At 41.9% G+C, this 15,122-nt stretch overlaps 1 protein-coding gene across 2 annotated transcripts in view; it reads left to right on the top strand.

Moving 5' to 3' along the window:
* Positions 1-450: 450 nt before the first annotated feature.
* The window catches only part of MFSD1 (major facilitator superfamily domain containing 1), a 30,170-nt gene continuing 15,498 nt past the window's right edge, over positions 451-15,122 (top strand). The window contains exons 1-7 of one of the 2 annotated variants that reach the window (XM_037908376.2): positions 451-808; positions 4,377-4,429; positions 7,252-7,364; positions 10,588-10,630; positions 11,954-12,021; positions 13,045-13,153; positions 14,415-14,517. In XM_037908376.2, coding sequence (XP_037764304.1) covers positions 658-808; positions 4,377-4,429; positions 7,252-7,364; positions 10,588-10,630; positions 11,954-12,021; positions 13,045-13,153; positions 14,415-14,517 — 640 coding nt within the window. In that variant the 5' untranslated portion in view covers positions 451-657. The remainder of the gene's footprint in view (positions 809-4,376; positions 4,430-7,251; positions 7,365-10,587; positions 10,631-11,953; positions 12,022-13,044; positions 13,154-14,414; positions 14,518-15,122) is intronic. The other variant, XM_037908375.2, reaches the window with a different exon arrangement.

The following is a 15,122-nucleotide window of genomic DNA, read 5'->3' as shown; positions in this document are numbered from 1 at the left end:
GTGTGAAAATAAAATGGGCCCATTATTTAGATTGGCCACACACGTGGGGGAGGGATAGCTTAGTGGTTTGAGCATTGGCCTGCTAAACCCAGGGTTGTGAGTTCAATCTTTGAGGGGGCCATTTAGGGATCTGGGGTAGAAATTGGGGATTGGGCCTGCTCTGAGCAGGGAGTTGGACTACATGACCTCCTGAGGTCCCTTCCAACCCTGATATTCTATGTCCCTGGAATAATGGATATTCCAGTACTTCTGGGAACAGCATGGGCCTACCACTGCTGGTGTGACCCTGCTCCAGCAGCACAGCCTCATGTGCAAGCAGTGTGTGAGGTCCCACTGCACTGAGAGGGGGACATTTTTAGAGGTGTGCGCCTGACCCCCCTTAGGCTGGGAGAGCAGGCGGGAGGGAGGACAGAGAGCGCGGGGCGGGGCCAAAAGTGTTCGCCCGAGCTCAGCTGCGCCTCAGCAGGTGACGTAGGCGCCTGCGAAGAAGACTGCTGCTAGGCCGCGCTGCATTGTGGGTCCGCTGGCCTAAGAGGCGGGCACCATGGGAGGTCCCCTTTGCCACGTGACAAGCTAGTTGACGGGGATCAGCTGACTGGTTCTCACGTGACCTGGTGCTGCTCGGAGCCTACACTGGCAAGCCGGGGCCCCGCCGCGATGGTGGAGCCGGGCGGCGAGGAGGAGCGGCCGCTGCTGGACTCGGCGCAGAATGACTGTCCCCCGCGCAAGGCGCTGCCGCCCCTGTGCGACCCGCGGCGGCTGGCCCACCGGCTGCTGGTCCTGGCTCTCATGTGCTTCCTGGGCTTCGGTAAGTCCCGCCTGTTGGAGCCGCCCCAGCGGCAGCCAGCCTCGTGCACCCTCCCCCCGCGCCCGCTGGTGGCTGCGCACCTGCCCCCCAGTTCCTTAGAGGCCGGACTGGGACCGGGCTCGTCATCCGCCCATGGATAGGAGGGCGGTGGAGCCTCCCAGTGCCCCTCCCGCGCAGTTCGCTGCATCGGGTAACTCCACGAGCGTAGCCGCGGCGCTGCTGGGGCGGGGGCTCCCTGCAATATCTCTAACGTGTTGGTGGGAAAAACAAGGCCCGCAACCTCGGGCCCTGTCGCCACAACAGGGTCCTGGGGCCGGGTCCCTGTTATCCCCTGGCTTTGTTCTGTCTGCCTTCCTGCGACCAAACCGTGTCCCCGGCTGTCAACACTAAACGTACCGCCCCTCTCTAGCAGCCCTGTCCCGTCTGCACAGGCAGGAGCCGAGCCTGTTGCCATAGAGAGGATTAAAAGTCCTCCTGGAGATGAACCCTTACATTTTGTGGCAGGGCTTGTTAAAGTTTCGGAGGCTGATAGGTTTAGCATCTGTTCTTATTTTTTCCATCTTAAGTTTTAAAAACTCTTCTACATCAACCTTCCCTCTTGTTTTATTTTCTTTCAAATTTGAGATGTAACACTTCCCTGACATGAATTTTGCTGTATAGGCAGGTGCTAAGTTGATTTTCTTTTGGCCTTCCTTGTTTTTCACCACACTGTGCCAAAACAAACAAACCCATTATTGATGTAAATGTGTTTTTCTTGAGTTTGAAGGTTCCATACATTCTGAACAAGAAAATCCTAACTGCGTTTGGTCTGTTTGCCTGCATGGAAATTATCACTGCACACCAAAATCACTGTCTACCTTTCAGTTAGTATAAACCAGGGGTCAGCAACCTTTCAGAAGTGGTGTGCTGAGTCTTCATTTATTCACTTTAATTTAAGGTTTCGCGTGCCAGTAATACATTTTAATGTTTTTTAGAAGGTCTCTCTCTCTATAAGTCTATATATTATATAACTAAACTATTATCATATGTAAAGTAAACAAGGTTTTCAAAATGTTTAAGAAGCTTCATTTAAAATTAAATTAAAATGCTGCTCCTATGCTGCCAGCCTGGGGTTCCGTTCACCTAGGCCGGCAGCAGGCTGAGTGGGGCCGGCAGCCAGGACCACTGAGCGGCTCAGCCCGCTGCCCGTCTGGGGTTCCGTCCGCCGGTTCCTGCCAGCCAGGGTCCCGGCTGCTGGCCCCACTCAGCCCGCTGCCAGTCTGGGATCCAGGCCCTGCCCACATAGAATGGGTACCTACTTTCTCCCTGGTTCTAGCCCATTCTCCCCCGTCCCTGCACTGAGCTGAGGGTGGGAATGCACTGAACACAGGGCTGGGGGTGAAGGAGCTGACTGGGGGTTGGGGTGTAGGGTCTGGCCAGGAGCTAGAATGAGGGGGGGGGGCTCAAGGTTGGGGCAGGAGGTTTGGGTGTGGAGTGCTTACCAGGGCTGCTCCCATTTGGTGTGAGGGGTGCAGGTGGGAATATGTGTGTGTGTGTGTGGGGGGTTTGCAGGAGCTCCCGTTCGGTGCTCAGGTGGGAATGTGGGGGATGCAAAAGTCAGGGCATGGAGTGTGGGGGTGCTGGGTATGTGTGGGGGGTGCAGGAGTCAGGGCAGGGGGCTGCGGATGTGTGAGGGGGGTGCAGGAGTCAGGGCTGGGGTATGTGAGGGGGGTGCAGGAGTCAGGGCAGAGGGCTGGGAGTGTGTGTGAGGGGGCTGCAGGGGTTGGGGCTGGGGGTGTGTGCTGGGGTCGTGGGAGTGCTCACAGCCCCGTGCCCAGAGTGGCTCACAGAAGGGGGCTGGAGGGGATATGCCCTGATTCCACCCCCTACCCCCAAGGCCCTGTCCCCACCTCTTCTCCGCCTCCTCCCCGGAGCAGCGCTGCTTCTCCCCCTCCCACGCAAGGGCCATCAGCTGATGGGCAGCAGGAAGGGAGAGGAGGAGGGGCAGGAACCCAGCATGCTGGGGGAAGAGGCGGGGGAGGGGGGAACCTTGCCTGCCCTGCAGCAGCAGCCGGCAGGACCAAGCTTCTTCACCCTGCCCCTGCGGGGGGAGGGGGGACGGAGAAGATCGGGCTGGGGCGGGCAGGATTTTTAATGGCACGCTGCTGCCTGCCAGGGTCCCGGCCGCTGGCCCTGCTCAGCCTGCTGCTGGCCTGGGTTTGGCAGCGGGCTGAGCGGGGCTGGTGGCTGGGACCTGGCAGGCAGCAGCGTGCCATTAAAAATCCGCTCACGTGCCATCCTTGGCACGTGTGCCATACGTTGCTGACCCCTGGTATAAACTCTCACAGCTTGTGATTGTGATATGACTGTCCTCAGATTTGAGAAGTTTCATTCCAAATGATCAAGAGTTAAAACATGTTTAGATATGTGTTAATAATAGTGGTTATTGTGCACTGAACTTGATGCTAACAGTATGAAGAGAGACAGTCAAGTTAAATCTTACTTTACTAATGATTTGAGTTACTAAAAGCTTAATTCACTTTTATCTTTTTGTACTTTTATTTTCCTTGCCCAGGTTGGATGGAGTAGTCCCTTTTGTTTTTCATTTGACTTTCTGGTGCAGTGCTACAATATTTAAATTGTGAACACTGCACAAGAATATATGAATCCAAACACCCTTTCACTGAGGAGTTTTTAAAGTAATTAAAACATTTGCAGTCGGTTATACAGACATTTCACAAAAGTAAAACCTGTCAGAAGCATGGACACCTTCAGTTTAAAGAACCACATTTTAATCAAATGCCATTTTATGTGATTTTTGAAGGTTCATTGCTTATTCAGTTATGAGCAGATTCCTGATAGCAGGAAGGGGCTCCCTTTATAAAAAAAAAAAAATTGGCTCCTTTATGAGCACTGGCACGTCTTGTATTTTTGCAGTAACAAAGTTTGGGTGTGGTTAGTGTAAATGCAGAACAATAGATGTTCCAGCGGGGCAGTAATGGTTAAGATAAGTGTTTCTCTGTTCAAGGGCCCCATTTATACCTTAATGATGCTGTGGTATAAAACAAATTTAAAAGAAAAACCCTTCCAAAAAGTTATATCTTGCATTAACATGAAAAAGAACTTGCTTTTATTCACAAGATTAGTTACTGTTTAAGTATGTGAATACTTTATATTATCTGCTTAATTTACCTCCTAGCAGTTTGGTAAACAAACTGAAGATGAATGTCACTGGCTGGATTTTTTTTTTTTTTAAGTTTAGGAAGACTCTTTTTTTAACTGGAAAGAGTAATAGTTTTAAAGCTGTTAAAATAGCAGTGTAAATATACCATTGCTGTTTTATTTGTAAATTTATCACAAACGTTTGCAATATTCTTCATTAAGTTCTGAGAGAAATGAACTTAATAGACAGAAATGGAAGCAACTTCTATTATCTATGAGATGACTTCTTGCAAATGTCATTAAAATGCAATCCAATGTGATTGTACAAAGTGGCTAGATTGTCTCTATTAAGATAATCTTAGTTTTGTATTCAATATGTCTAAAATAGTGTATCTAAGCTTATTTAGTATTTTCATTCTCCTTGTAGGTAGCTATTTTTGCTATGACAATCCAGCAGCTCTGCAGACTCAGGTTCAAAGGGTAAGTGGCGAAAATTCCTTATATATAATAACCGACTCTTCTGGGGGGATTGTTTTCAGTAATCTTACTTTTGAATAACCTATCAAGAGAACTTTAACCATGCATTAGTGGAATGGGGAAATCACCCATGTAATTTAGTTAACCAGTGGGTTGACTACTTATCTTTATAACAAGAGCATTGTCAAGTACTGTAGTTTAGGTTTTAAATCTAAAACTACTGTACATGTGCAATACCTGACCTTCCTTATCAAGGTGAGAGCTCATGAACTGGAGTAATACACTCTGTGTACATGCAAATAACTGGATACTCATGAGTGTGACTTTCTTGTGACCCTTCACAGTGTTCTCCACATGAGCTGCAACCTGCTTATCTGGAATAGCACATTTGCATGTCCATTTGGCAGCAGTCAGTTGCACCTGGCAGCTCCTTTTTATTTTAAAAAGAGGTGATGGGGAGGAGTAGAACTATGACTGAGACTGCATGTATTAAAGGCATTAAGGTGATGTCTACACTACGAACCTTACAGCGGCACAGCTGTACTGCTGCAGCTGCGCTGCTGTAAGGTCTCCTGTGTAGCTGCTCTGTGGCAGCAGGAAAGAGCTCTCCCACCAGCATAATTAAACCACCCCCAACAAGTGGTGGTAGCTATCTCCTGCTGACATAGTGCTATCCACACAGGTGCTTTGGTTGGTGAGATTTATGTCGCTCAGGGGTGTGTGTTGTGTTTTTTTCCCCACACCCCCTAACAAAAAAACTTTTGCGGACAAAGTGCTAGTGTAGACAAAGCCTAAAGCTAGGGTCATATGCCGGAATAACACAAAAATATTGCTTATATTGAAAGTAGCAGCGTTAGAGTTGCTTTGGGAATCATATTTTTATTCAATGACTTTTTGCTTTTGAAATCTCAACTACTATATAACATTCAAGTAGCGTTCTGCATGTAGTTATAGATGAGCTTGTGGAATAATGCTGCATAAAATCTACCAGATTCTTCTTTATGTGATTGCAGTAAGCATACAAACCGCCTCTTGCTTTAAAATCAAGGGTGAAAAATGACTGAAATGTCACATTCAGATGGCTCTCTAATTGAAGTTCTCAAACTCTAGAGAAGTAATGACCATCTGAAAATGTATTGATTATGTTGCAAGGAAGAAGTTGAGTATATGCAAAAAGTCTGGGTCATTTATTCAGTAACTAGTGATTCTATCTAATTTCTTATACTGTGCTTATCACCATAGTACCTGATCACCTTCCTATAGTCTATTAAGCAGTGTGATTAACATCCATGACCCTTACTCTCACTGAGTAGTATCTGTGCACAAATAATCCCACTCACTTAGTTGGGGCTAGTCATGTGGGTAAATGCTACTCATTACAAGTAAAAATTGCATAGTTGGGCTCTTAGTAAACCAAAACGAAGAGGAAATAATTACTCGTGTAGTTTACTCAAAGACAAATTGATATGCAAAATCCATTGGTATTTTGCATGTTGAAGGCTCTCCATTTAAACAGTGTTTATATACCTGTCAAAATTTTGCTTATTTCTTGTTATCTTAACCCAAATTTTAACACTGAACCATGTTGTCTTTCAAGAGATTATAGAAATCAGCTTGGAGGTTAGTTTAGTTTAATTTTAACATTCTGTAAGAATACAGTCCGCATCTGACTGTTTTAGGGTATTTGCCTTTTGTGTTGCTTGGCACCATTCTTTTGCATGTCAGCAGTAAGACTTCTCCTTCTCTATATCCAGGCTTCACTTGTGCTTAGGGTTTGGGGTATGACTGAAATCTTCCAAAAATTGTAGATGTAAAAGCAGTTTTAGGGGCAAATCTAAGGGCTTGTCTACACTACTGCTTAAATCAATGTAACTTACATCGTTCAGGGATGTGAAAAAGCCACCTCTCTAAGTGGTGCAAGTTACATCAACCCAGCGCTGGTATGGACAATGCTTAAGTTGGGGGGAGACACTGACATATCTTCCTCCTCTCGTTGAGGTAGAATAATTAAGCCAATAGGAGAGCGCTCAGCATAGCATGTCTTCACCAGACATGCTACAGGCTGCGCCAGTGTAGCACGGTAGTGTAGACTAGACCTAAGACTGTGCAGGGGAGGAGGAGGCGGAGGCAGGATTTGGGGATTCCATAGAGAAGGCTTGCATTTGCTGCATCCCATGAAGCCATGCTCTGGGTGGGATCTCCTCTGTGCATCTCTGGAGGCAAAGCAAGGACCTCGGGATTTCTAGCTAAGACTGAAGTACAGTGACCCGAGGGAAGAGATGCTCTCCACCACCCCTGTCGTATTTTCCCTATATTTTCTTTTCCTTGTTTTCTCCTGGATGAGCTCCCCAGCATATGAATGATATGTCTGGATTAGAATTTGAACCTCGGGTGGTTAAAATCTCTCATTTCAGACTCTGTCTGCATTGGTTACATTTGCGTCACATTTGGAATGGTTTCTTCACAGCAAGAGCTAGAAACTGGTTTAAAACTAACTAACTTGGGGGGATTTTAAGAGGCACAAAGGGCAGTTAAGGACCCAGCATTCCCTTTGACTTCCTTTTAAAAATCTTCCCATTCAAATTCTACAGAGGCTTTATAGGCAAGGCTTACCCTTTGCCCCTGGAAGTTTTCTGCTTATCTATGGCAATTGAATTTATCAAGACTTGCCTTTGGATTTCTAAACACCTGGTGACAGTTTCTCTTAAAAGGAAGGCTGCATTTTTAATGTTTTAATTATTAGATGCTGTCTTAGAAATTGTCACCTGTCACTCTAATTAAAGTAGTGCTAACTGACACTTTTTGTAAATTTTGCATATTTTTAGGATATGAAGGTGAACACAGCTACATTCATGGCATTGTATGCCTGGTATTCCTGGCCCAATGTGGTTCTCTGTTTCTTTGGAGGCTTTCTGATAGACAGAGTATTTGGAATAAGGTAAGGAGACAACACTGTCATCTACACTGAAAATGTAGATGAGATTTTTCTGGACATGCATCTGCCCTTCTAATGACTTGATCCTTTGAAGTGTGACATTCTACCAGCTTTCACTGAGTTTCTTTGAGTGTTTAAATCTGAATAAGCTGCAAAATCTGTTTATAGAAAAACACATTTGTGAAAGAGGGTGGATAATATGTTAGATTCATTTAAAAAAAACCCTTAAAATCAGGGTGATATGTGGTTTTTTTTTTAACTTAATTGCATTAAAAAACAACCCTGTTTGAAATGAGACTTGAAATTGATAACTTATGTTAAGGCCTACATTTACTATAATACAGCACAATAATTTAAATAAAAATCTGCTGCATCAGTGAGCAGTCCTCAAATTTTAATGCGTTAAAGGGTGGTGTAGCTTTTTAAATTATGTACAAACTTAGGGTAAAATATCTTTATATTTTGAAGTCAACTCAAGTTTTATAAGCATCCCAAAGTTATGTACTGCGTGAAGTATTCATATTACAATGGAGTGAATGCTGATACTTTTCATAATGTAAGTACTTTTAGTTGTGCTGAAAATCTTGTGCCTTAATTACTTTTGGGTTTCAGTATCAAGTGTGGAGAGAGTTTTCTTCATGTGGACTATTTTATTCAAAGTTGAGAAACTAACTGGAAGATGAAAAAGCAGGAAAGTTTTGTTTTCCTCCTCCAATCTAGGATTAAAAACTAGTTATGGAGAGGATGAGATCTAGTTTTGAGAAGGCAGGCCAGATTTAGGTGCCTAGTGGGATTTTCAAAAGTGTCTTAGCTCAGTAAGCACATTTACTTTAGAAATTCTGGTCCATAGTGATCTGAAATGATCAGTCAATTTGTGAACTACAGCTGATACTTCCATTCTGCTTAATTACTTTTGGTAAAGTTTGTTATATATCAGCACATGTAAGGTGGCTTCATAAAGTACAAAAATGCATTTTAAAATACACCTTTTAATTGCATTTCAATTTCCATCCAATTGACACAAATACTAAGTGAAATACAGTAATCTAGCAAATCAGAAGTGTGTCATGCCATTTTCTAACATAACAAAAAAATGTAAAAATTAAGAATCTGGACAAATATGTTAGTTTATATAACTGCTTAAATAAACGTTTATAGATTTAGTGTATTCTTCAGGCTAACAAAGTACTAAATTTAGTGGAAGGGCTATATGTGTTGCTAATCAATGTGTTTGAATGGTTCATTCTCATTATTTGATGTAGTCTTTCTTTAGGAAAACAGCTAAGACTGTGTGTACACTTGAATCTAGGGATATGATTCCCCGCTCAAGGAGACACATCTGCGCTAGCTCTGATTTAGCGAGCATGCTTAAAAATAGATTGTAACTGTGGAGGCACCAGTAGCAGGATGGACAAGCTGCCCCAAGTATGTACCCATCAGAGACCCTCGGCATGTACTTGGTGATGGCTAGCCCTTCCTGTGGGTCATGCTGCCATTACCTGTGCTCTGTTTTTAGCACACTAGATCAGAGCTAGCACAAATGACTCCTCAGGTTGGAAATTACACCCCAACTCTATATGTAGACCTACCCCAGGTACAAATATATAAAACAAGAATAACACTTTTAAATCAAGGTTTCCTGCTTGCTGATTTAAGCATGATTTGAATTCAGTGATTTAAATCAATTCACCTTGATCGGAAATATTTCACAACTTTAGTTTTCTGGTTTGTGTACTAAGTTATACTATATGCTTATTTACTGAGAAACTGTTCCAAAGTTCCAAACTGTTCAAAGGTAGGCAGATAGATTCCCATATTTAATACAGGCTTATTTAAAGAGGAGTAGTGTCTTAAAAGCTGTACTTCAAAAATAGTACTGTGGTGTTTTTTAAACTTCTGGGTATATGAATCTCTTGTACATGCAGCAATAGTATGAGAGAGTCTGCAAGTGGAAAAACTGCATAGGAGCTTTGATTCCTCCAACCTCTGAAGTAAATATTCACTCACTACAGAGCAAAACGATTACATTTAGTGGGAATTTTGACTACAAAGTGCTGAATGGTGCTCATACATTGTGGAAAGAATACATTTTCAGTTTTTTAAAAGTAATAACTGAATCCCGTTAAAAATGAGGCATATGTGTCCTTTGCTATGATGCTTCCTTTGGGCTTGGGTGCCGACCAACCCCCTGCTCTGCCCCTGCCCTGCCTCTTCTTGCCCAGTTCTGCTCCTCCTCTGAGTGCGCCCTGTCCCCGCTCCTCCGCTCGCCCCACATCCTGTGGAGCATGCTGTGGAACAGCTGATGGCGGTGGGTGCGTGGTGCTGGGAGGAAGGGGCAGGAGTTGATCAGTGCGGCTGCCTGTGGACAGGAGACCTGTGGGGTGGGAGGGAAGCTGGCTGCCGATTGGTGCTAAGTACCCATGGAGTCAGCGCCTATGGTGTAATGTTTTCACTGTATTCTAGTTATGTCACTTCATTGTTAGAAGGAAGGCGGTATGACACATAACATGAAGATTAAAGTTACAGGTTTTAAATGAATTGGAAACTGATCATGGTACTTGAAAACCAGAACATGTGCACTTCTGTTTCTCAGATCTGTTAGATACATGTCTGGGGTGATATGAACATCAAACCTAGTATAAAACAAAGGATCAGTTATTGTTTATAAAGTATAATCATAGAATAATAGAATTGTAGGACTGGAAGGGACCTCCAGAGATCATCTAGTCCAGTCCCCTCAATATGTTTACACATTCAATTTTAAGGTTTTGGGGAAGGAAGTATGGCATTTCTAATACAATTAGTGCAACAGATGCATCAGTAACACAAAGAAAGCGTGTATGAAGAGTGCCAGACTTTTTTTTTACTGCTAATGATCAGATAAGCAATATTTAGCCAGAGAGAGCTCTGGCATGTCCATGTAATAGGGAGCTTTCTGATGTAAATTCTCTTAAACAGAGCTAGAAGTCCCAAGCCATGCACTGAACATATGTACTCTTCCAAATAATATTTCTGCTTGTCGCAGACAATAGCAGTTTCCTCATCCTGGAGCACACACTTAGTAACAGGTAGAAAAGAGATCTCTGGGCAGTTTGATGTAAATCTCCAAACCTAAGACCGCTTCAGAAGCACTTCTGTTTTTAATGTGTAGTAGTGTTAAATATTTTCAATGTACTCTAATATCTCTGGCTTTAAAGTTTTAAATATCTCAAATTTTCGTTGACAGGTTGGGCACCATAATATTTAGCTCCTTTGTTTGTGTTGGACAGGTAAGTGCAAACAAAAGGGGGCACAGCAGGCTGTCTCATGATGTTGAAGGGTTTGCTGAACAAAATGCATAATCTGTGCTAGCTAATATGCATTATGCCTTTCCATAACCGTGTGCATTTCAGATAGAGGGTTGCAGGCAAAAACCCGGCTAGGATTAACAATTGTGGAGTTGCCTTAAGAAACCCGTAGAGGTATTTTCTAAGATATACCTGCCTATATTGTTCAAAATAAAATTGAATAATTATTTTTTTATTTTTATTTATTATTGCAAAGCAGTTATGTACAGTTTACAGTGTGTATTTGGGGCTGGAGTTGTATAAAGACTTGCTGTTGCCCACATTTCTCCAGGATGGTTATTGTTAGTGCATTCACCTGTACTTGGTTTTTGAGGTGAATCGTGTGCCTTGTTAACAGTTGTCCTGATTCTTCCCTTCTACCTGAAAGCTGCACGGCCTCAGAACATAGAGCACGTCTGGTGCATATGTTCTGTAATAGTTCTGATTGCCTTATGTAGTGATAAAGTACAGTGCCCTGTAAACATCCTTCCTCCCATGTGGCCTTGCAGTAACTTTTGTTCATCTTCCTGCGGTGAGGGGTAATCAGATAACATGGCCAATAGTTAAGCTCCTTTAAAGCTAGGGAAAACTATTTCACAGATTTATATTTCCTATATTTTTAGTTATAGGAATACTGCATGTACATAAACTGCTGTAGGTTTGGGTACAATTAACCAGGCTTTGCAAACAATATTTTTGTAAGGATTTTGTAGCAGTTTTCAAGCTTATTAGCTTGTTTATATTTATTGAAACTAAAGTAACTGGGTAATGCATTAATCCATATTCTGTGCATGATAACACATTAGTGACAGGAACTGACTATAATTAGTAATTCTAAAAAAAACCCTTTCCATAAGTTCAAATGTTCATTCACACTTTTGGGTGCCTTCAGCAGCTAGTATGAAGAATACATCTACAAAGAGACTTTCTTTTTATGTTTTTAAACTTAAATGCTTGACCAGAAATTCATTTTGCATCAGTTAACAACTGGATATTAGTCAGTAGGCATTTGATTAAATTTACTAGGTAGTGTTGTGCATACTTACAAACGTGTGTATTTAATGTGCTAATGAGCATTTAAGCATTAAAATGTTGCGAAGTTCCATATGTTTGCTAGCTTTCAGGGAAAAAAATCACTAAGCAAAAACCAGCTTCTTAGCTCGCATGGTATGTGATTTGTGTAGTTTGATGTTCCAGAATCATTTTAGTTTAAAGTTGGGTTACTAAAAATTTGGTGTTTTTTGTTTACATGTTACTATTTTACAGGTGATCTTTGCGATGGGAGCTCTACTTAATGCTTTTTGGCTAATGGAAGCTGGCAGATTTGTATTTGGGTAAGTCTAGGTAAAAGGTCAACATCAGATTATATGCACTTAGAGGCATGGCCACCTTTTTCTGTGTTCTACAAAGTGCTTGGCATACTTGTGCTCCCACAGTCTACATATATCTTCAGGGAGGTCTGTGGACGGTTGCAATTGCATTCCTAAATTTATTAAAGAATTAGAAATTGGAAATGACTTTCTAATGTTTCAGTGCTGTGTTTAATAAATGTCTTCATTGAATTTAAACAATAACGAAACCATACATAACCAGCAGGCCAAGCAGTCATCTGAATTGCACTCTGGTGCTGGTGCTCCTTGTCTCTAGTTGTAAAAGTAATGTGTTTTAGCATTTAATACAATTTAACATGTAAATAATTGCTGTAGTTCCCTTAGGGATGTTGCAGGATCACAAATGAAAAGATATAAGATACCTTTATTAAGGTTACAGGTTTCAGAGTGGTAGCCATGTTAGTCTGTATCAGCAAAAACAACGAGGAGCCCTTGTGGCACCTTAGAGACTAACATTTATTTGGGCATAAAAGCTTTCATGGGCTGGAACCCACTTCATCAGATGCATCTGATCGACAGTATGAAAAAGTTTGACAATCCATGACATACTATGGATGAGCAACAATAAACACATACTTTAGTTTTGTGAAATCCTGGCTCTGTTAACTTCAGTCATCACCCGTTGGCTCTTACACTATTCCATCTCAGCTAAGAAGGTGCTGCAGTCTCACTTCACTTTTGCCTCTGCTTTCTTCACATTGCTCTTTGCACAACCAAAGGCAATTGTAATCCATTTTCATAGACTTCAGGTTATTCTTTCCCACTTTTTGCTATCGTCTTCAAAATGCAAAACCTGTCTTTCCTACATGTTTCTATTAGTTATGATTCCTGTTACATGGACACATCTAAAATTCAAGTGAACCTACACAGCACTACACAAACTGAAGTCAATTCATTGTACTGACTTGTTATATCACAACAGGTGTTCAGATTACATTTTTACATATTTCTCTTTTCCTTATTTAGAATTGGTGGGGAATCCTTAGCAGTAGCACAAAACACCTATGCTGTCAGTTGGTTTAAAGGCAAGGAATTAAACCTCGTGTTTGGATTACAACTTAGCATGGCCAGAATTGTAAGTATGAAGACCTATAACACTATTTTTATATAATCATATGTTTAAAATGTGACTTTGTACTTCTTGGAAGAGGGAACTGTGTGGTAAGGTCAAGATGCACTAATGGAAAATTGCCAAAACACCATTTACGAAGAATCTCATAAGAGAGCATTTTCAACTCCAACGTGGATGTTGTGCATTACCGCTTGCATGATGTAACCACCAGGACGCAGCAGTTTCTTGAGGTTTTAACTGTCAAACTTCTGAAGAGGCCCTGGTATAAACTAATATTGCATACAAAGGCAGGGCAGGAATGTCTGCCTTCTTCAAGGGTGAATTTTTAAAATGTACAACAGACTTTACTGATACAGTGTACACCATGAGTGTCAACTTGGCTGAATTTTAGCTTGCTTTTTTTTTTTTTTGGCATTTTAATTTGCAGTATACATCAATTGATTTGGGACCTGAGCTTCTAACTGTGCTTACTCTGCAACATAGCTGTTCAGTATGGAAGTGTTACAAGAGTATTTTATGGACTTTATATAAATATATCTGACCTGCCATCCAACGATAGGCCTGCTATTCATTTTGTTTGGGCTAGGAAATAAGAATCGGCTGTATTAAGAACATAAGAACGGCCATACTGGGTCAGACCAAAGGTCAATCTAGCTCAGTATCTTGACTTCCAACTGTGGCCAATGACAGGTGCCCCAGAGGGAATGAGAACAGAAGAGGTAATCACCGAGTGATCAATTCCCTGTTGCCCATTCCCAGCTTCTGGCAAAAAATTCCTTTTTCTTTTTCCTTTTCCAGCCTTCCCTTAACAGATCATTAGAATATCCCTTGTTCTGGGAGGACTATCTTCTGCTCTAGTTAGACATGTCCTCCTGAAGTCTGCTACTTGGTTTAAAGTATGGGTTAAACAAATCATACATATAACACATAAGCCATTGCAGTGTTTAATGTAGAGTTCATGGTGATATTGCTGCTAGTGCAGAAAGATCTAGTATGGGTTTCTTCTGACACTTTGTATGTGACTGGATTCTTTGTAATCTTGAACCTATTCAATTCTTGTACTAGTTGCAATTTTAATTTTATACCTTCGGATGCATAAATCAAGCTTACTTTGTAGATCCATTCTTTTTCAGATGGCTTTTCTTAGACACTGATATTTATTGGGCATTTGGTGAGACTTAAACGGTTCACCTCAGCTGATCCTTTTAAAACTATAATAGAATTGTAAACTGCAATATTCTTCATGACCGTCCTTTCTGTCTAGGGGAGCACTGTGAATATGAATATCATGGGATGGATATACTCCAGAGTTCAGAATCTGCTGGGCTCTACAGGTCACAGTACACTTGGATTTACACTCATGATAGGTTAGTAAATATTTTTAAAAAAAAGTCATCAGTGACACATGTATGAAAATCCTGAATGCTACATGACATAAGCAACAAACACTGAACATTTTAAATAATATGCATGAACTAGAAAAAGCTAAATGAGTGATAAGTTATTATGAGTTCTTCAGTTGAAAATTTGCTTGATAATGTTGAAAATAAACTGTAGATGAGTCTGAGAGCAGTAGTATAACTGGCAAGGCAAGTCTTTACTGCCAGCAATAAGTTCAAACTTTAAGTAAAGTCAACGTCTGGGAAGTTATCACATTTGATTGACAGTTAGTGGTGTGTTATGGTGTGTATAAACCAGCAACTGAAATCAAAGTTAGTCTTCATTATGGGGATGTATAATGGCCTTCATGTCTTGCATATGCTTGGAAATCATGGGCAGATTTTTAACTTCCACTGAACTATGTGCATTCCTTGTCCTCAAAAAGGCAGTATGTCAAAGTTCTTGTACATGTTTATTCATTTGTACTCTGAAGAGAGAGAAAATTTCCACTTGGGTGAGGTCTTTTTTCCCCCCCCCACAAAACCAAACCATGGGTATTAAGACATTGCTCCTGCTTACATCTGGGCTTGTG

The sequence above is a fragment of the Chelonia mydas genome, chromosome 9 (assembly GCF_015237465.2).
Source record: "Chelonia mydas isolate rCheMyd1 chromosome 9, rCheMyd1.pri.v2, whole genome shotgun sequence".
In the NCBI taxonomy this organism is placed as follows: Eukaryota; Metazoa; Chordata; order Testudines; family Cheloniidae; genus Chelonia; species Chelonia mydas.
The sequence above is the reverse complement of the archived record's forward strand: the minus strand, read 5'-3'. Positions and strand labels throughout refer to the sequence as shown.